A 23,857-nucleotide genomic window follows, 5' to 3' on the forward strand; every position below is an offset into this window, starting at 1 on the left:
AGAATTACATATTGCACAAGCAATTCTTTTCTCCTTAGATCACAAGTTCATTGAAGAAAGGAACCATGACAGGTTAGTAAAAATTTACAAACAGATCAGCATAAAAATTGAACCCAGAAAGCTTTTTGTGTCTTTGATTGATGCTCTTAAAATTCATTTTTGTTTTCCACATTATTTTGATAGGTAATTGTGGTTGCAACTATAATAGCACATGCAGTCAATGCAGTAATGCTGTTATCTGAATTATGGTGACCATAGTAAAAAATTACCTTAAATATTACTAGTCACATGACCATTATTTAGTGAGGCAGGCCCACAAAGCATTTCAAACAAGCATATCAACTGGATACTAATTCAAGTTCTGAATACCTGTTGACCACTGACAGGAAATACTTTGGCCAGTATATACTACTCAAGAAAAACTCCATAAGGGGCTGGCCCCATGGCGTAGTGGTTAAGTTTGGCACGCTCTGCTTTGGTGGCCCGGGTTTGCGGGTTTGGATCCTGGGCGCGGACCTACACCACTCATCAGCCACGCTGTGGGGGTGACCCACATACAAAATAGAGGAAGACTGGCACAGATGTTAGGTCAGAGCAAATCTTCCTCAAGCAAAAAGAGGAAGATTGGCAACAGATGTTAGCTCAGGGCTAATCTTCCTCAAGCAAAAACAGGAAGATTGGCAACAGATGTTAGCTCAGAGTGAATCTTCCTCAAAAACAAAAAAACTCCATGAGACAAGGCCAGACCCCAGGAATTTGGAAATGGAGGCAATGTCTTCCTGAAAAATTGATGCACAAACCTACAGAAATACATATAATATGTAGCTCAAATGAGAAAATACATAAAAGGGCTTTAAGAGCTAAAGAACTTTATAAATCTAAGGTGGCATTCTTAAGATGATTCTATTCTACCCTTATCCCATTCCAAGGAGCTGATTTGGGTTCAACCAAACAGTCCTTTCCTAACAGATAAGCAGTTAAAAGAAACTTGATTAACTAAAATGGGAAATGGAGTCAAACACGTGAGAAAAAACCAAAATTTGATATATCGTAAGTTAGGGTAACTCTTTAATATTGATCAGAATCTTATTGTTTCCACTTTTTCCCCTGATCACAAGGCTACCTGGATCAAAAAAACATTGCCTCATAAAAAATATCCCTGTGTCATGCTACTTTAAGTTTCATAACGGCAACAGGAAATTTTACACAGAGCTTCTAAAGGATACATAGTACAGACTATATTACTTAACAACAAAAATAAACATAGAAAAACACTTACCATATAATTATCTCATGCTATATGGCTGATCAAAATTTTTGCCATAGTTGAAAAGTAAAACAAGCAATGCAATATGAAATAATGGCTATACTAGTTTTAAATGTCTTATATCAAGCATCAGATTTTAAATGCATCCTTTTACCTAATTATATACACAGAGAAATATCCTCAACAAAAATTCCTAACATAATCACAGTCAAAATATACAGAAAATAAACTTGTAGTGCAGAATCCTACATGAAAAGTAAATCTTTTTGTTTCCAACATCAGGATAATATTATAAAACATAACTACCCCATACTCATAAATATTAATGTAATCAATTTACAAAATATGTCTAAGCATAAAGTCATTATTCATACTGTCTTTCAGACATTTCCAAATGCTCAAGGTAAGATGACTTCCTAATATTTTATAATCTACACTATTTTAGCATTCTTTAAACAACAAATTTAATCTGGCATGATGAAATAATGTAATTTATGACAATGCACTGGAAGGCAAGGGACTGATACGAAATTGTTCTAAAAATGAATGGAAATTTAAATAATAAAACCTTTCAAAACATATGCAGATACTCCTATCCAAAACAAGTATAATACACAAGCTGGCTTGTAATATTAAAACATAAGGAAATGGGAAGGTAGCTACTCATTGCTCATAATGAATGTAAAATTAGAAAAGACCAAAATTGGAACTTTAATAGTGCTGGTGCTATTTTTAAAAGATCACTTATAATACACCATCATTAAACAGTCTCAGGTCTTATTTTCATCTGATTACCAAATGAGTTTTTCTACTTTATATATACTAGTTAAAAATAATTGCATTGGTTATTTTTATTCTGATTCAATTTAAATTTTTAACAAAATTGTCACCACCATAAAACTAAGTATTTTACAGTAGCAACTATCCTACAATTTCTAAACCCATAAGAAAAAACAATCAAAGTGGAGTGCAAGAAAGCCATGTTTTCTCTTGAAGCAGCTACTTCCAACTCCAAAAATCAATGTTTTGTCTCCCCCTTCTGGACTATACAATTATTTAAAAAAAAAAAAAAAAGGCAAAGTAAGAGTTGATCTTTGTTCACAGGATATTTTCAAATAGTTGGCCTGACACAAGTGTAACATTACATGAAGTAATCATTAAGATACTATTCAAACAGCAGACTAATAAAACTTCAATTTAATAATGCAATAGCAGCTTAACAGCCCACAAACACATACTGTGATGCTTAGCGGTATTTTATGGATATCACGATTACTAGGTGGCTTATAGTAAGGAAGACATCAACGGCATTTTGAGTTTCTTACTTTGAGCCTGGCCATAAGTTTATACTTTTAACTGGAACTTTCTTTCAGTATGACCTTCGTCACCAGCTTGGGGGAACAAATTCATTTGGCTCTATTTTGAGAAAAAGGTCCTGCAATATTCACTCAATGAGTGCCCAGGATTCCCATGCCCCATTTAGGACAAAGAAACATACATTTGTACCTAACCTTCACCCATGACAGGGTTGTCCTTTCGACTCAGATTATTTAGAAACTTTGCAAAAGATACAAATGTGACATCTTAATTATGTAAAATGGCTTATCTGGTAAGCAATACTATAGGCCATCAAAATGATTAGCTCCTTTCTATCCGAGGCCACTGAGTCCCCTAGAAGTACACATGGCCTTCATTGCCTTATACAGATATTGAAGCTTCAGTTTATAAACAAGGAAAGGTTATTAGAATGACAAACAACATATTCAGCAGCAATGTGCAGCGAGCATATTTAAAATAGCAAAAGTAGGAGTTTGAAACAGAGAACCAAATTATAAAATTCTACTCTTAATGCTGTAAATGCTAAAGAAATGTTCTTGTGTTGCAATAACTTTATTCTTGCTTTTATGATTTTACTCATTTTTCCTTGATTAACGTGTGTGACTGAACTCATCATCTTTTACTCCAAACTTAATCTTGCTCCTGACTTCTCTATGAATGCTCAAGTCACCATCATTTCAGTCACCCATGCTTGAAATTTCAGTCACTTTTGATTCACACATCTCTCCTGCCCTTTTTAATCATTTGCTGGGGCTGATATATTCTACTTCCACAATCTCTCTCCCTCATCTATACCTTCCATTTAGTCCTGACTAACCACTCTCCAGTTCAGGGTTTTAATATTTCACCTACTGCAACAACCCCCAGCTTGATCTCCCTCCCCTAGCCTCTAACCTCTCCAATTTCCACGGCTCCATTTATCTTCCCCAAACAGAGCTGGGATTTTGTCATTCCATTGCTCAAAACCTTGTAGGATTCCTCACTACTAAAGTACCAACTCCTCAGCACATTTCTTCTAAAATGACTTTAACCTACCTTTCCAAACTTACAACCCACCACTAAGCTTAACTTATGTTTTTTGTCACCTTAACTAGCTCTTGGGGTTGGTTATTAAATACCTCCATACTTACCCTTGCTCGCCCCACTCCAACCACAGTGGCCTCTTGGCTATTCTTCAAATACTCAAAGCACACCCCCAGCCCAAAGCCAAAGCACTTGATGTTCTCTCTGCCTCTGTAACTCTTCCCTAGATATCTGCATGGCTCTCCCTAATTTCATTTATGTCTCCCTTCAAACGTCATAGAGCTCACCTATCGAAAATAGCACATCCCTCATCACTGTCTGCTTTCTCATCTTGCTTTTTTTCCCTTCATTGCACTTCCCACTACCTGCCATTATATTTAATATGTGTCTGATTGTCTGTCTCCCAGTTAGAATGTAAGCTCCATGAGCAATCTATCTGTATGGTTCATCATTTGAGCACCTAGAATAGCGGCTGGCACACAATAGGTGCAGAAACTTTTTGTTCAAGAAAGGAATAAAACTGTGGTTACAGAGGTTAATAAGGTCACAGGGAATGAACGAGTGCTGAATCAAACAAATTCAAATTCAGGTCTTTCTGATGCTAAAATAAACACCATCCCCAAAACATCCTACTGCTACCCTAGGCATTCAACTATATACGTCCGTCATTAAATTACTATAAGGTAATACAGTATCTTATATACATACAATATAATATAATATATATAATAAATATAAATTTAACATTGTAAGGTTTGGTCGTTATAATTCTATTTTCCAATTATCACATGTAATCACATCAATTCTTACTCTTTGTTTTCCACAGAAGAATGGTTATTTTTCCACCTGTGGATAAATTATTCCTGGCTTGCAGTGGAACCAAATCAATCATTTTAGCTGTTTTCTAAATCTGTTTTATGCAATGTGTTACTAAACAATAAAAAACAATTTATTTTCTTTCCAAAAGTCGTACAACACTTTTAACTAGAAGCCAATGAAAAAGTTATTCAGGTCTTTCTATCTCTATCCTACTCCAAATTCTCTTTTGCTATTTTAAGCTATCTACAGGAAGATATTTTATCATTTCCCTTCATAGATGATATCTATAACAAATCTTCAACTATTTTATTAAATCTTTAAAATAACCTTGTCAATATTAGAGGCCACATATGAATTTTTTATTTTTTTCTCAAAGTCCAGCAATAATCTACACCACATAACACATAGTTTCCAATAAATAGGGAAAGCCTTCTCCTTTTTCCATCCAGCTGAATCTTTCCCACCATTTCAGAATAAATCCTATCAAATAGCACACACCTTGAATATTTAGCAAAAAAAAGAGGCAGCTCACAGTCTTATCTCATTTTACTGTCTAATCTTCATATTTTTATGTTTTTTATACCCAGTATTTTGTAGATTTCAATATATTTAATGAAAAATGTAATTTCGAGCTACTATTTGCAAGCCTCTTTATATGTTAAATATATTAAATATAAACAATAAACTTTAAAACCATCCTGAATTTAGTACTGTTATCCTTATTTTATGGATGGGGAGACTGAGGTTCAGAGAAGTTAAGTAAATTGTCTAAGGTCACACAACTAGTATGCAGCAGAGTGGGAATCTGAACCCACGTCCATTTGCCTCTAAACCAGTAGGCTCTACTAAAATTTGCATCACTTCATAGGATCTATACTGCGGACATAAAAAGACAGACCCACAGGTTGATACTATTATTCAAGGATATATATTACTATAAACTAAAGTAAAATAGGAGTATTATAAGAGAAGCCCTTGAGGAACATATAATGTAATAGAAAGTAGAAGATAAAGTAGAAAGGGATTCTCTAAGAGTTAAAAAGAAAGTGCTACAGAAGTCCAAATCAATTACTAGGTGGAAACTAGGGGGTGGGGGGAATAGGGTGGGAATCAGGATAGGCTTCAGAGAAGAGCTGTGGAGGACGGCAGAATGTTGACAAAGGAAGGAAAACATTCTATGCAGAAAAAGATGCGATGAGCAAAGTCAGAAGCAAGACTGCATGAGGCTGAGGGGGTGGTTATGTTCAGGTAACAGGCAGTTTTCTAGCCTGATTTTTAAAGTAAAATTTATAAAAGAGAATAGCGAAAAGTAAGGCTGACGGTAGTCTGAGATCGGGAGGGCCTCAATTGCCTCCATTTTTGCTTCTAATCGACAATGGATAGACAAGAAAGACAGGGCTACGCAGACCTGGTTCATTGCATATTCCATCTTTCCGATGTCAATCTGCCTTCTACATCACTCATTTTTAGACCAATGTATGTAATCTCCAGGCAACCATAATACTTAAAGTGGTTATTCTCGAATTTCTTCTCTCTGGAACACTTCTATGAAATTCTTATCTGCCCATTTTATCAATGAACAAAGACTTCCCATCTTTTGAAGATTAATGAGACCATGAAAAAATAAGCCCTTTAGTACCTGACTTTCACCAGAGTGATTTTAAATATTGTTTTTTCACACGACTCTCTAGTATTAAGAAAACAACAACAAAAAGTCTTTCCCCTTAAGGCACCCCTCCCACCTAAACTCTGGAACTAATTCCTCATCACTTCCTCTAGAAGCTCATTCCTATCGTTTCCTCCCTTTAGTGCAGGATTTGCAAACTCCAATGTGAGAAGCAGGGCCTAGATAAGACAATGGGTAAGAAACAGTTTATACTGCAGATCATTCATAACACCCATCTCATTATACCGTCTTTCGAAATACTCGCAGACAAGACGAAACTTTTCCATGAACCATATACAGCCTGCTGGCCTGCCACTTTGCAACCTTTACCATATTGCATCTTCAGGCCCTATCTTTATTCTGTCTACCTGTCTGTCTTCCCCATTAGACCTAGTATTCTGAGGGCAGGAGCTATGTTCATTGGAGAAGACATATAAATAATTTATTATAATGTTAAATATTATAATACAGCTATATACATGGTGCTATGGGAAGGAAGGAGTTATCGAGGGTAGCTTCTCCTTCTAAGATTGAGATGAAGCTTAATCTTGATGGACATTTAGGAGTCTGCTGGGCACACTAAAGAAAAGGGCATTCTAGCTCAAAGAAACAGAATGTGCTTGACTTAGAGGTATTAAAGAATAGGATGTTAAAGAATTGCCAAGTGTTCCTGTACAGATAGAGGACAGGCACATGTAAGAATGCAGCTGGAGAGGAAATTAGAAAACGAGGCAGGGATAAGATCACAAAGGGCAATAGGGAGCCACCTGAAAGTTTTAAAGGGGAAAACAGCTCTGGTAACAGAGTAGAAGATGCGTGAGTAGGGTAAGAGCGAAGACTAGGAGACTACTTAGGAGGCTACAGCAATGACAGGTGTGTTAAAAGATGAGTCTGAACTAAGGAAGCAACAGTGTGAGTAATGAGGGGAGAGAGTTGAGAGTTATTTAGGAGAAATAATCAACAGAACTTGGTAACTGAATGTGAAGGAATCGGTCATATTTCACTGGTTTCGGGCATAAGCCATTGGATTGCTTATGGCGCCAAGACCAGAAACATAGGCTGGCTCTGGCCCACATTAAAATAAGCTTGAGGGTTCCGTTATCACCCTCACTGACACACACAAGTCTCCTAGGTAGCCCCCAAAGAAATCTCTCTCTATCCTAATTCAGTATTTCTCAAAGTGTGCTCCTCAGACTACCTTAACAGAATCTCCTGTGGTGCTTGATAAAAACGCAGAGGTCTTGGCCCTATCCCAGACTCTATGAGCGACAAAACTTACATTTTGGTACACTTTCGAGTTTCAGAACCATTAGCCTAATCCAGCCTACCTACTACTACCAAATTTATTTTTCTTAAACCCTGCTGTCACTTCCTTGCTCAAACTAATTTCTAATCTTCTGCCTGGACTTCAAGATCCTCTTTCAAATTTATTTTTGAATCTTTACAATATACATTCTTTGTTCCAATAAAGTCAACCTCATCTCTCGCTTCCCTCTCCCCACCACTGCCCCCACACAGTTTGGTTCTTTCTCCAAGCCTTTGCACTGAATATTACTTCATAATCTGAGAGCTTCTCCGTAGTCTCTTCTCCATAGTCAAATCCCAGTCATCACAACTAACTCTTCCTGAAAGCCCAGCTTAAGTGCAGAAATTTGCATGGAATTTTCTCTAATTACTCTAACCCTACTTCTCTCTCCTGCTTATGAATTCCTATTACACTTACAATCAGCACACAATATTTAAGGTTTGATCATTTCAACATATATTATTGAAACTATAAGGTCTTATCTCATTCTTATTTTCCAGTCATTGGCACACCTAGCACAGTTCTTGGCACATAATAAGCACTAAAGAAATATATGCTGATTTTTGAAATTATCCTGAAAGATTGACGTCTTTTTTCCCCAGATATCACATGAATTAAAAAAGAGAAAATAAATCAATTTTTTAAAGCAAAATAAATATTAAATACATTTACTACTGTAGACATCACCGTACTTGGTGATGTTAAAGATAATGTTTTCTGCCCTGTTCTCTAAATACAGACTGCTTAATCATGAAGGCAAGGTAATTACAAATAGCTCTCAATTACAATATAGGCCACTTTCGGTGTATTATGTAACAGTGCATCATGTAATTATGGCACTGAAATACAGTGCCTTGACTATAAAACCTTTAAAAAACAGCAACAGAAAGAACCTTAAAAGATAAAGTAAGCCAATCACTTCAATTTCTCCATTTAATAACTGAACCTCAGAGAAATTACATGACTTGCCCAGGGCCGGCCCCGTGGCTTAGCGGTTAAGTGTGCGCCCTCTGCTACTGGCAGCCCGGGTTCGGATCCCGGGTGCACACCGATGCACCGCTTCTCCGGCCATGCTGAGGCCGCGTCCCACATACAGCAACTAGAAGGATGTGCAGCTATGACATACAACTATCTACTGGGGCTTTGGGGGAAAAGTAAATAAATAAATAAAATTATACATGACTTGCCCAAAATCACAGAGCCGACTAGCAGCACTCAACAAAGACAGGCACCTAGGCCTCCTGACTGAACATAAGGGTTGTTATCATTACACTGTGTGCTCAGTGAGACTAAAATCAAAGTGAATCCTGTTAGCATAACCAACATTTTAGGAGTCTCTCCCTGCCATCCTGAGAAACTGAGATAAAACACAAAATTTCATCAGAATCATAAAGACTGACACAGGCACAATTCCAAAACAAAATTAAACTTTCCAAGACAAAATATACAAGCATATTGTAGTTCTAAAACATTTCCCCAAACCACAGGAAAAACTCATACTATAGCTAAATTCTAATCACCTGATCTTAATATTAATTTCACTGCTTTGGTAAAATATACACCAAAAGAAGGACCAAATAGTATAAAATACTATAAGCAACAATCATTCAATTCCCAAAAGCATAAATTCACATCTAAGGGTAAAACACATCTTTTGTACTCACCGTAACTTTACTTCCAACTATCTGCATGCAGGGGTCAACGGAGAGTGGTTATGGTGTAAAAAAAAACAAACAGCAACAGTATTAGTAATCAGAAGCTTTTCACAGAAGTTAAGTGTTTAGTAAATTAGTAAGTAGCTAACCCTATGTATACTCTTTAACACTTCAGATCTAGAGGCTAAAACAAATATATCAGTATAATTTCTACCATATTTCAAAAATGTGTAAAGTTTGCAAAATAAGGATTCCCAAATAAAAGATTACTACTATTTGAGGATTTTTTAAAAATGTACTGTAATGGGCTTCTCATAGAGTATGATCTAAATATCAAATAATGCAAGAGTAAGTGAAATCAGGCATCATTTTACCAGCCCACAGCCCCTCAAAACAATTATCAATGGATACTTGATTTTTTTCCCAAAGATTTTTTTTTCCTTGTTATAACAGGTATACTATTAAGGTTGAAATAAGGTATTTTAGAATATAAATGTTGCATTTAAAATCATGCATTAAGAAATGAACTTTAGGTTGAAAACTGGAATATTTTATATTGCTATGAATTTAAGGTTATAACATTGTTTTGCATTATACTTGAAAATTACAAAGAAGATAGATTGCTTATGATTCTAGTTTTCTTGGTCACCCTAGCATTTCTATTATAAGATCAGAGTTTTCTATATAATGTGAAGACAAAGAAGCATTTTATATGTAAACATGCAGATATTCCTAAGGAGGAAACAGTTCAAAAATTGCAACTTTGATTGAGCTTTCCTAATGGATAAGACATAAGAGAATTTCTGAGAGGCAAAATTGCGTTTAAGAAAGCAAGAAGTAAAATCATAGTCCTAAACATAATTTTATGTTGAAATCCAAATATAAATCAAATCATTATTATCAGAATCCTACACTTGAATATCAAGCAATGTCCAAAAAAGGGCTAATTCATAATCTAAAACCATTAATCTGACAGCAGTTATTACCAATATGTATTCTATTTTTCAGCTAGTACTTTAAAAATAAAAATCAAATATAACTGAAATCCCAGTAAGAATCCTAAATTGAACAGGATACCACAAGATACAAAAAGATAATGACAGTTTCTAACTAAATTATTTCAGAGGAATCCATGAATTTCCAAATACAGAAGCAGCTTTCTTAAATATTCACTCAACAGACTATTTACAGGCAGTGATTATTGAGTTGAATAAAAGCCTCTTTGGTGCCATTAACAGTCTTCTGAATTGAAAGATATGCTATTGACCTAAATTATTTCCTCCCACTAAAAAGACAGAGGTCTTATTTGTCCCTTGTTTATTTAGCACAGACAGGAGACCAAAAAAAGAATGTGAGCCTGTCTTAACAATTAAGGCAGGTCTATACTCAGTGAAACGACCAGAATACGGCCCATTTAATGATTCATTCGGATTGCAAAATGATTGCATTCAGCTAAAGCACATACAGCAAAATCGATTACATTGGCCAAGAGAAGCTAAGAGAAACTGGTTTGGTCATGTTTGGGTTCAATTGTTTTTCACCATATCCAGATGACACCTGGAAAAGAAGACCTTGGAAAGAAAATATCTGATAATGGCAAAAGCAAAAGCATAACACACACACACACACACACAAACACACAAAGATATGCTGCAACTTTCAACCGCTTATTACACGGGCCAATCTAAAAATTCTGTAGATGTTTTTGGTATCACTATTTTAAATTATTTTCTATTGAGATTTTTTTTGAAATCAGTGACACCTCTCAATGGCTGATGTGTCTTCAAAAATATAATTTTACATATTTCAAAATCTCAACTTCAAAGATTGCGATTTAAGTTAGAAATAAACTAGTTTCTTACTGGCATTTGGCAAACTAATGTTAGGATTTCAGTAACTAATTTTTCCTCATGTCTATATATGCTATATATGCTGTTAAGATATAACATGCAAGACCCCCTCTAAATCCCTGATGTGTTGCACCTCTTTCAGGATTATGAATCGGTATGACAACATTTGCAACATTAACAAAGTCTAGTTTTCCACTTCTGAAAACATATGCTGGTGTTTGAAAATATAGACTCTTCCAGATTATTTGTGGCCAAATTATCTACATGTACCAACTCCCTAAGTCAAGTGCGTAACCACACTTGTTACAATGAGCAGACAAGTCCGGCTTGTGCAGAGAAGAGGTTCTTCTCCAAACCCTTATTTAAAGTTCATTCATCACTGACAGAGTTACTCAAGCTACTTTTTCCTTTAATATTCACACAACTTACTCTGTATAACTTACTCTGTATATCTATGGGACTTTAAGAAGAAAAAATTAAGAAATAGTTTTCATCATCTTTTAATTTCCCTTATATTCTCTTATTCCATGCTAATTTTAACAAAGTTAATTACATAACAAAAGACTCTCCTTTGCTTTAGAAACAGGTTTTGAGCATACACCTACGTATAGTATCATCTTGCTTTATTGTCCTTACCCAGGAAACCAGGAGAATGATGGACGTTTCTTATTGAGCTCATATTTTGTTTTTCAATTTCTCACAAAATGACTAATGCAGGTGTTAGAGGGGGAAATGTACAATTTATGTTTAAATGTAAATATAATTCTTACATGTTTTACATGTGACTATAAAACATTTTTCCACCCAGGACTCTAGTGGAAAAGAGTTTGACTACTTATGAAGCATTTTCATAAAGAAGTGGCTACAATCACAACTACTCTAAACGAGGGAATGTTTTTAATCAATGTATTAATATAATGAAAAAGTAAATGTAAAAAAGTATAAGATATGCAAAGCATATCTAAAGCCTAATGAAAGACAGAGGATGGAAACCTTGGTTACATGTAGGTAAACAGCCATGTGTTAGGTTATAATTTATGCAAATTTTATTGTCACCATCATGAAGGGGTCGAAAGATGAGAGGACTGTTTGTCACTGAACGGCAGCCCTCTCACCTTCAAAAGGAAATTAGATAAGCAATTTTCTTTGTTTTAACAACAGAAAACACAATACTAATTAATGTCTCCCCAAGGTGAGAAAGCTTTAAATATCAACAGGCTTTCTTTCATCATAATATTTGGTCCACGAAAAATATTAGCAAATAAAATGTATAATCTTGGAACTCTAAAGAAAGTGCCGTCCACAGGTCAAGTGCTCATATGTATGTTGAATGAAACAAATAAGGGTCATATACTAAATAGTTACAGTACTGATTTTGAGGTTAACGCCTTAAACATAGAATTTTCATGTCTTTTGAGAAACTTCAGTTTCCATCTTTTGAATAAAGCAGTGAGAGCTCATCCAACATTTACCCCAACTTTAGTATCATAATCTGAAACATGAGTATATAACTTAAAAGTGTGCATTTCTTTGGTCAGTTGAAGAGGAAAGAATATAAGAATGAATGAAAACAAGTTCTACATAGACACAGAGGAAAAATCAAAAGGTTAAGGAATAAGAGCTTCAGATAATCTTCATTATCTTCAGTCCCACTTACACAAACAAAAACAACAAATGAGCCAGGAACACTAACAAAATCTTATCATTAAAAACACTACATGATTAATCATATATTATTATCTGTACTTTGCACTCAGATTTCGTTATATAGCTTTACTAGTGTATTTGCCTTTAGGTATTTGAGAAATAACACTGAACGTACACCCTGGATCTCCTAAAGCATTTTACTGTGAACAATAACTGGAGTGCAAAAATGAGAAGAGATTCATCAGAATTTCAAAGTAAAACCCTATGCATCACCTAATTCTATTGAAAACGACGCTCATGGCAAATTTCACTTATCACTTGAAACATATTTCAGCCCTTGGATACCAGAAGCAAATTAAAAAACATGCTGTTGCTCTGCTCTGGCAGAGCTGCAAGGCATTATGTTTAATAGTTCAGCATTCAGATTTAGCTTGCTTAAAGTACAATATGGAATCAATGCAATCGTAGAATTCAGGGCAAAATGCATCAGTAATTGCCACTGTAATTACTGTACTGAAAGAGCATTAATAGCACAGCCAAATAATTTTACAAGATATTTTTCCAATAAAGAACTATTTTCTTCACTGGTCAACTTTTTAAATTTAAAACATGCATGTTTTAAATGTAAATGTCTGTATATATTTTATATATATATATATACATATATACACACACACATATACCACACACACATAAAATCACCGTGTGTGTATATATATATACCCACACATATATATAACATATACACACATACATAGTGATTTTATAAACTCTAGATTTAAAAGCTTTTTCTTTACAAAAATGTAAAAAAAGCATTTCACCATTTCAAAAATACATTTTTTTCTTACAAAAAGAAATGAAACCTGGAAGCACCTTAGCAAGTGAACAAAGCAACATATTCCATTAAAACACTAAGATTTTCCTGCCGGTAACAAATCTTCTCAATGAACCCTACCTTCAAGTCTTCTGACACTCACACAAACAGATTTGATTCAAGTTCCTACGAAGCACCCTCCTTTAGATTAAATTAAGCTGTCTAGTAACAATTATGAGGTAGTTTACAGAGTTAGCATCACCTAAAATAATGAACAAAACTAACAAAACTGCATATTAAAAATATTGCTAGGCCGTCCCCGTGGCTTAGCGGTTAAGTGCGCGCACTCCGCTGCTGGCGGCCTGGGTTTGGATCCCGGGCGTGCACCGACGGTACGCTTCTCCGGCCATGCTGAGGCCACGTCCCACATACAGCAACTAGAAGGATGTGCAACTATGACATATAACTATCTACTGGGGCTTTGGGAGAAAACTAAATAAATAAAATTATAAAAAAAAAATATTGCTAAAAATGTCATGAAAGCAGACACCAGACATGTAGCTTTTTATTTATTTATTTTTTGTGTGAGGAAGATCAGCCCTGAGCTAACATCCATGCCAATCCTCCTCTTTCTGCTGAGGAAGACTGGCCCTGAGCTAATATCCATGCCCATCTTCCTCCACTTTATGTGGGACGCTGCCACAGCATGGCCTGACAAGCGGTGCATCAGTGCGCGCCCGGGATCCGAACCGGGGCTGCCAGCAGCGGAGCGCGCGCACTTAACCGCTGTGCCACCAGGCCGGCCTCCAAGACATGTAGCTTTAATGTAAACTTAGTGAAAGCTTGTGACTGGGCTATGTTAGTGACTTCTCCCTCAAAATTCAAAATTTTCATATAACAAACTGTAGATTAAGTAGAACACCTGCAAATTGCTGTCAACTTTTAGTAAGTGCACAAAACCTCTGCCTCAAAACTCACTAGATTAACTCAGAACCTCTTATCAATCTGTCTGGTTTATGATAATGGAAGTATAATTATGAACAGTTTTGAAATATATATTAAACATATAAAAATACACGTATAAATTTTTTTCTGAATAGTCTATATGAGTACGTTGAGGAAAGAACTTGAAGATCTGAGGTTTGTTTATTTTTAAGCTGATAACGCTAAGCTCATTACTTTGGTGCCAGGAAAGTCTCACTACTTACAGATTTGGCAGTAGCAGATATATACTGGACGACCATCTCACGCTTGGTGGTAAAATCTTTGTTTCGCAAAGGAGCTTTTCGTTCTTCATTAAGGTTCATGTCCTCCTATTAGAAAGAACATTTATTGTGAGCATTAGCAAATTTCTGCTTAAGAGTTTCAAAAGTGATTAATAAATATTAATATTCTGTCTTAAAATAGTAAATATGCCGTGACTAACAACAATGATCATTTTTATGGATCCTTCACTATCATTTTCCACTCTAGATACCATAATCTTGTATAAATATCACCATATCTTCATGGTTCATATCTCTACCTAGTCAACTAATGAGCAGAAAGAAAAAATATTTTTAAATTATTCCACAGAATAAATTGGCAGTTTCTAACATAGATAATACATCATACAGCCTTAGTTTATTTACCCTGATATCACAAATAAACACATACCTTACTATTTGGCATATACTCCCTTAGGATCACTATTATCTAGAAAAGCAAATATGATTTGTAAATTAACAGGAAATATATATCTATGTCACTGAAGAAAAATTCATGAGAAGGTGCTGGATTTGGAAAAGCAAAAAAAAAATCAGTTAGCTATATTGGAATTATAGTTAGCTATACTGGAATAACAAAAATCACTCACTGGAGGGAAAAAATATTCAGTTAGAAGAACACATTGTTTTGAGGTTCAATGAGCTTTAATTTGGTTGGGAATCTTCCTTTATTTTGTGATACACACACATATAACATTTTCACTAGACAAATTATTTTTCTTAGTTGTGAAACTCATGTTAATCCTTGCAACATATTAAGACCCTCTTGAGGGGGTCAAAAAACCAAGTTGGAAATGACTATGCTTCAAAAAGCAACATCAAATGAAAAGACTACCTACAGAATGGATGAAAATGTTTACAAATCATATGTCTGATAAGGGACTTGTATCCAGAATATATAAAGAACTCTGACAAATCAACAATAAAAAGACAAATAATTCAATTATAAATGGGCAAAGGATGTGAACAGACATTTCTCTAAAGAAGATATACAAATGACCAATAAAGACATGATGTTGAACATCATTATTCATTAGGGAAATGCAAAACAAAACCACAATGAGATACCACTTCACTCTCACTAGGATGGCTAGGATAAAAAAGATGATAACAACAAATGTTGATGAGGATGTGGAAAAACTGGAACTCTCACACATTGCTGGTGAGAACGTGAAATGATGCAGCCACTTTGGAAAACAGTCTAGCAGTTCCTCAAAATGTTATACATAAAGTTACCACATGACCCAGCTCATACCCAAGAGAAATGAAAACACAAAAATTTGTACCTGAATGTTCATAGCAGCACTATCAAAGAGTGGAAACAATCTAAATGTTCATCAAGTGATGAATGGATCAACAAATGTGCTATACCCATACAATGGAATATTATTCAGTCATAAAGAGGAATGAAATATTGATACATGCTATACCATGGATGAACCTTGAAATCACAGTATGCTAAGTGAAAGAAGCCAGTAACAAAAGACCACATATACTGAATGTCCAGAATAGGCAAATCTATAGAGACAGAAAGTGGATTAGTGGTTGCCAGGAGCAGGGGAGGAGGGATAAGAGAATTGAGACGTGACTACTGATGGGTATAGTGTTTTTTGGGAGGAGGGTGATAAAAATGTTCTAAAATTCACTGTTGTGATAGTTGTACAACTCTTTGAATACACTAAGAAACACACTGAACTGTACACTTTCAGGGGGTGAATTTTATGGTATGTGAATTATATTTCAATTTTTTAAAAAAGGAAAAAATATCAATATTTTTATCCCTTTACTCTCTTAGTAATTCTACCCACTACTATTTTTTTTAAAATCAAGTAAACTAATGGGCAAAGAAAAAATATTAAAATTATTTTAAAGACTCACATGTGAGAACGTGGGGGTAAAAAAAGGACTCATAAAAAGTAATCAAACTGCATCTATCTATTGAAAAGTAACTTCGTTGACAGCAAGAATCTCATGATCGGGGCTGGCCTGGTGGCGTAGTGGTTAAGATCGTGCACTCCGCTTCGGCAGCCCGGGGTTCACAGGTTCGGATCCCGGGCGTGGACCTACACACCGCTTATGAAGCCATGCTGTGGCAGGCGTCCCACATATAAAGCAGAGGAAGATGGGCATGGATGTTAGCCCAGGGCCAATCTTCCTCAGCAAAAAGAGGAGGACTGGCAACAGATGCTAGCTCAGGGCTAATCTTCCTCACAAAAAAAAAAAAAGAAAGAAAAAGAATCTCATGATCTATATATGTACTCACTGCAATGACTCCTATGACAATTCATTCACAGTCAATACCTTATAAATTTTGCGTATATATACATGATCCCCCTTCCAAATCACCACTATCACCATCTCTACCCCTACCTTTCCTATCTTATCTCCTTATTCTCATTTGTATATCGTACTTGTTAATGATTTACTTGAAGGCAGAAGACATCTTTTTCCTCTTTTCCTCTCTCACAGGCTAGATCTAGCATTGTTGAAGCAAAACAGAATCATGGAAATGAGGCTGAATAGCACTTTCAACATAGTCCACAGATGTTCACCTATGTTCTGTGTCGATTTCAACTAACAGGGAACTCACTACCTCTGCAGGCAGCCCAGCCCATCTTAGGGCAGTTCAATTTTTGCCAATTTTTCCTTTGGATGACTGGATGTGAAATATGTACAACAAAATATTAATAGCATGTTAAGGTGGCAAGACTGTGTCCTTCTTTTTTCTTCTCTACTTTCTGAATTTTGAATCACTCATTTACTGGACCTGTACCATGCCCCAGGGACTATGCTAGGCTGGCTAGAGGAGTGCAAATTTGAAAGACTGTTTGTACCCACAAATTAAATGAGTTATTATTTATGAAGCACTTAGAACAATGCCTGATACGTAGTAAATGCTATCTTTGTTAAATAAATAAAAATAAATAATTCATGGTCTAGTAGAGAAAACAAATATGCAAACAAATAATTATAATAGAGGTATGTATATGGTGCTTTGGGAACACAGAGGACAGACGGAAAGGGCAGAGAAGTCATCACCAGGATTTGGGTCTTGAAGGATGAGAAAAATCGGAGTGAGGGCAAGGAGACTAGCTAGAAGACCACAAGGGTCTTCTGTCAGGTTTGGCTGCCCAACAGCATTTGAACACGCCCTCTACATCTTAACACATCCTCACAGTGTCAGTTCCACCTAACCAAGGAAGAATCCATAAAAACGACATTTGCCAGTCTCCCTTATAACTAGAGTACAGGCGTGTGACTTAGTTTCCACCAATGAAATGCATTTATAGGTGTAGATTCAGAAGTGAACCATGTTAGGAAGCAGGCCACGAGTAAGCCATCCAAAAGACGTGACGTGGTTATGGAATTAATGGCAGCAGCCACATCTTTTTCATCACAACAGTTTGACTAAGTGTTTCTGGGACGGCAACAGCTCCTTAATTGGACTATATTTCAGTTGTGTGGTTCTAGAAGTTATTCCTATAATGTTATCTGGAGCCTGTTTCTGCAACCCATCTGATTCAAGAGTTACCTAATATCTCTTAATAATATATATATTTCTATTTAAACTAGAGAATATAGGATTCTTTTATGTTCAATAATTTGGACTATTGAAGTAATTCAGCGACTAGCAATAAGTTTGAACTAAAAGAGATGGTAGTCAGATTGGACAGAGGGAATAAACTCAAGAACCACGTAAATGTTATTTGAAGGCAGCATTCTCTCCTTCAGGCTAAAGTATATCTACCTGCTTCAACTTAGCTTCATTGACATGGCTTAGCATCCATATCTATCTCTCTCAAATACTCTGTGGTTTGATAAATGCAAGGAAAGAAAGGACTTCCACCTCCTTCATCTTGAAATGCTATACCTCTACTAACTCAGCCTCTGATTTTACGACCTTATTGGCAAGCACATCATTCTGCTGACTCATACCGTGTTTGTTTCCATGAAAACCCCTAAATACTACTCACATATGCCAGGCTATGTCACTACTGCCTCAAAACATACTGGTTAAATTACAGTCTCCTGCAAATGTGGTTAGCATGAATCTGCATCTCCCAAGTAGAATCAAGTCTGAAATGCTGACAAGGTTGAGTATCTATATCTGTACACTTCACAGCCAGGCCAAAGAGTGTGGTAGTGCCACCTTTGGCAGTCTCTAAGCAGAGAGTTTGCTCTCCTTCCAGACATTTCTACATTATAATGCACCTCCACTCAATTTTTAATGGCATACACTGCTAAGATCATGCCATCAGAGTAGAATCATTTCGTATGGAGGTAGGAAGGATAATAAGGGGAATACGAGATCATAGCAGAGGAATGTTGCCAAGATTAAGTGTGATCATGCACATCAAGCCTGGTGTATATTAACTAGCCCGCAAAGAATACTAGCTATTAGTGTTATTATCACCTCGCCAGTCTCATTTTTTTTTTTTTTACCACTTTTCATCTTACCCTTATGTGTTAATAATGCAAGGTAGTTTGTAGTTTTCCTACAGACGCTATGCTGTTACACACTTCCATTATTTTGCACATGATGCTGTTCTCTCTGCCTGGAATACTGTCATCTTCCCCACCTTCTCCCTCTACCTCCTCCCATCTCATCCCACCCTACCCCACCCAAACCCATATCTGGCTAACTCTTTTTTTTTTATTTTTTATTTATTTTTTGTGTGTGTGAGGAAGATCAGCCCTGAGCTAATATCCATGCTAATCCTCCTCTTTTTGCTGAGGAAGACCGGCTCTGAGCTAACATCTATTGCCAATCCTCCTCCTTTTGCCAATCCTCTTCCTTTTTTTTTTTCCCCCAAAGCCCCAGTAGATAGTTGTATGTCATAGCGGCACATGCTTCTAGTTGCTGTATGTGGGACGCGGCCTCAGCATGGCCGGAGAAGCGGTGCGTCTGTGCGTGCCCGGGATCCGAACCTGGGCCAACAGCAGCAGAGCGCGCACACTTAACTGCTAAGCCACGGGGCTGGCCCTGGCTAACTCTTATACTTCCGCTAATTCTTCAGATTTCCCCCAAAACATCTCACTTAGAAATCACTATCTTCATTCTATTCTTCCATATTACTTCCTATATTGGAGCACTTACATTGAAACTATCTGATAAATCCATCTCCTCTAAACTATAAGCTGAGGACAGAAACTGGGTCTTTTTTACCTTTGTATTCCCAGCAAAGAGCCTAGTTCCTGGAAGGCACTAAGCATTTAATAAATATTTGTTGGACCAACGTGATATTTAGGATCTTTTCTCTAAATATTTAAATATGCTTTACAGCCACCAAAATATTTTATACCTAAAAATTCACTGCAGAGGTTGACTGGGAATAGGTACCATTCATATGAACAGAAAAGACCATAATAACTCATTTTATTCTTATAGAAATAAGAAACGGGGCCGGCCCTGTGGCTTGGTGGTTAAGTGCGCGCGCTGCGATGCTGGTGGCCCCGGTTCGGATCCCGGGTGCGCATCGAGGCACCACTTCTCCGTTCATCCTGAGGCCGAGTCCCACATACAACAACTAGAAGGATGTGCAGCTACGACACACAACTATCCACTGGGGCTTTGGGAAAAATAAAATAAATAAAATCTTTAAAAAAAAAAAAAAAGAAATAAGAAACATACTACTAATTAGGGAGCTAATACTTCCAAATCATTAACTCCAGGTTTATAATACAATCATAAAACTAAATAGAGCAATACTCATAATTCAATACTAATTCTAAACAATGTAACTGAATATGAAACTATTTCTAAACACACTGAGTTCTTATAGCACTCAAAACTCAAAAGCAAGCTTTTAATATATTTAACACTTAGTATTTCCACAATACATGAGAAAAACGTAGTATTTTATAGTATTAAAAGATGTTGTTTGAAGTCTAAATAATTAACCACATATATTTTTAAAACTATATTTGTAAACACTGAACCATTTTTTCTCCTTTCACATATGCCATGATGCAATTTTCCCATTATAGACAAATTACTTCACTTCTTCAGGAAATAAAAATTGTATTCTTAAAGTTATTACTGAGGAGCTATATAAGAATAGAGTCAAATGAGAAAGTTAAAAGTTGAATCAGCCTCCTATTCATTCATTTACATTCTTTTTTCTTTTTTTTTTAAATTTTTTGTTTATTGCAGTAACACTGGTTTATAACATTGTATAAATTTCAGGTGTACATCATTATACTTCTATTTCTGCATAGATTACATCATGTTCACCACCCAAATACTAATTACCCATCACCACACACATGTGCCAAATATCCCTTTCACCCTCCTCCCTCCCCCCTTCCCCTCTGGTAACCACCAATCCAATCTCTGTCTCTATGTGTTTGTTTATTGTTGTTATTATCTACTACTTAATGAAGGAAATCATATGGTATTTGACCTTCTCCCTCTGACTTATTTCACTTTGCATAATACCCTCAATGTCCATCCATGTTGTCACAAATGGCTGGATTTCATCGTTTCTTATGGCTGAGTAGTATTCCATTGTGTATATATACCACATCTTCTTCATCCATTCGCCCCTTGATGGGCACTTAGGTTGCTTCCAAGTCTTGGCTATTGTGAATAACGCTGCAATGAACACAGGGGTGCAAGTATCTTTATGCGTTGGTGTTTTCAAGTTCTTTGGATAAATACCCAGCAGTGGAATAGCTGGATCATATGGTAGTTCTATCCTTGATTTTTTGAGAAGTCTCCATACTGTTTTCCATAGTGGCTGCACAAGTTTGGACTCCCACCAGCAGTGTATGAGAGTTCCCTTCTCGCCACATCCTCTCCAACACACGTTGTTTCCTGTCTTGTTAATTATAGCCATTCTGACGGGCATGAAGTGATATCTCATTGTAGTTTTGATTTGCATTTCCCTGATAGTTAATGATTTTGAACATCTTTTCATGTGTCTGTTGGCTATCTGTATATCTTCTTTGGAGAAATGTCTGTTCAGGTCTTTTGCCCATTTTTTAATTGGGTTGTTAGTTTTGTTGTTGTTGAGATGCATGAGTTCTTTATATATTTTGGAGATTAAGCCCTTATCAGAAGTATGGTTTGCAAATATCTTCTCCCAATTGGTAGGTTGTCTTTTCGTTTTGTTGATGGTTTCCTTTGCTGTGCAGAAGCTTTTTAGTTTGATGTAGTCCCATTTGTTTATTTTTTCTATTGTTTCTCTTGCCTGGTCAGACATGGTGCTTGAAAATATGTTGCTAAGACCGATGTCGAAGAGCGAACTGTCTATGTTTTCTTCTAGAAGTTTCATAGTTTCAGGTCTTCCATTCAAGTCTTTAATCCATTTGGAGTTAATTTTTGTGTATGGTGTAAGGTAAGGGTCTACTTTCATTTTTTTGCGTGTGGCTATCCAGTTTTCCCAACACCATTTGTTGAAGAGACTTTCTCTTCTCCATTGTATGTTCTTGGCTCCTTTGTCAAAGATTAGCTGTCCATAGATGTGTGGGTTTATTTCTGGGCTTTCGATTCTATTCCATTGATCTGTGTGTCTGTTTTTGTGCCAGTACCATGCTGTTTTGGTGACTATAGCTTTGTAGTATATTTTGAAATCAGGGAGTGTGATACCTCCAGCTTTGTTCTTTTTTCTCAGGATTCCTTTACCTATTCGGGGTCTTTTGTTGTTCCATATAAATTTTAGGATTCTTTGTTCTATTTCTGTGAAAAATGTTGTTGGAACTTTGATAGGGATTGCATTGAATCTATAGATGGCTTTAGGAAGTACGGACATCTTAACTATGTTATTCATTTACATTCTTATTAATTAATTAATTCATTTCATTCTCTCTCTTCTCCCTCTCCTTCTCATTCTCCCTCTCTCCCCCCATAAATCTTTAAACAGGTGATAATATAATTTGTAAAACTTTCTCCTTGTCTTCTAAAATCATTTTCTATTTTCCTAACTCTTCCACTTTTTTTCTATTTTGCTTTATGAGAGGTAAATGTGAACCTTTTACGTTTTTACATCTCTTCCTTCCCTATAAGAGAGAAGTAATACTTGTTCCTTATTTCTATAAATTACTATATATTTTTCTAGAAATGAACTGTTTTTCTTTATGCAACATGTCTTGATCCCAACTTAAGGCTGGATTTTCCACTTGCTGTTTTTAAATCTGAACTTGTCTTCAGTGTTAAATGCTTACCCTCTTCTTTCTCTTTCTCAATAGTAATTATTCAAGTATTCTTTACCTTCTATCTTGAGCGGACCTATACCCTTGAAGAGAATGAACCAGTGATGCTCCAGTACCTAAAAATATTCCCTAGCATGAATAGTGATTATTGTTATCTTTAATTATTTTAAGGTTATAAATTAATGGATTTTTAGAAAATTTGTTTAATTTATTCTTTTATAAAGATATGTTCCACAATTCCTCTAGCTTCCAAGGACAGAATACTTCTTTTGAAGATTCAATAAAAGTATCAGGGGTTTTCTACATCATTAAATAATTGGCCAATTAATTAATTAACTACCTCATGTTTTCAATAGATCCAGTTAACTTTACCTATATAGACTATAGCCACATAACATATAGAAGCTCAGATGGAAAACAAAGTTAAAGGAAAAAGACTGTCTAAATACATTATTTCTACAAATAGTATAGAGCCCAAAACAGGACAAACAAACAAATACATGATATTAAGTGAATGTTCCTGAGTATAGCACAAAAACTCTTTATCTATTTCTGCTTTCAGGTCCTGTTGGGGGATCCAACTTTGAATACCCACACATACCTCTTTACCACCAGGAGGGTAAATTTAGAACATATATTCAGATGTTAGAAAACACAAATATTATTTTTACTTTCCCATAATCCTAACTCCTGAGCTCAACATTCAACCAGTGGTTTCCAGAGTCCAGAGATGACATAAAGGATCCACTGCAGTTTGTGAAATATTTATTTTTTTGAAAAGAGACAAGAAGGAAGCTTTACTATTTAACATGAGAATAACACTGGAGCCCTCACTGGACCCGTAGTCCAAACAGTACGTAAAGCATCTTAGGGGAAGAGTGGGGTGTTCACAATGCACACGTGTTCACTACCAGTGAACGGTAACCTGCTGCAGTTGACATCTACCTGGTGAAGTGGATTTACAGGTTATTTTATCTAGTTTTAACTAAATCAACCCTCAAAAAACCCCAGCAAAATGGAAAAGTGGCTTTAAAAGATTCCTGCAAAGACAAT

General features: G+C 35.9%; 1 protein-coding gene across 4 annotated transcripts in view; it reads right to left on the reverse strand.

Moving 5' to 3' along the window:
* The window catches only part of DIAPH2 (diaphanous related formin 2), an 825,716-nt gene that overhangs the window by 737,003 nt on the left and 64,856 nt on the right, over positions 1-23,857 (reverse strand). For 3 of the 4 annotated variants that reach the window (XM_014795691.2, XM_087427457.1, XM_087427458.1), the window contains 2 exons: positions 14,594-14,698; positions 9,084-9,104 (listed from right to left, as the gene is read on the reverse strand). In XM_014795691.2, the coding sequence (XP_014651177.2) occupies positions 9,084-9,104; positions 14,594-14,698 (126 nt within the window). The remainder of the gene's footprint in view (positions 1-9,083; positions 9,105-14,593; positions 14,699-23,857) is intronic. The other variant, XM_087427460.1, reaches the window with a different exon arrangement.

The sequence above is a fragment of the Ceratotherium simum genome, chromosome X (genome assembly GCF_057802395.1).
Source record: "Ceratotherium simum simum isolate JZ-2026a chromosome X, ASM5780239v1, whole genome shotgun sequence".
Lineage (NCBI taxonomy): Eukaryota > Metazoa > Chordata > Mammalia > Perissodactyla > Rhinocerotidae > Ceratotherium > Ceratotherium simum.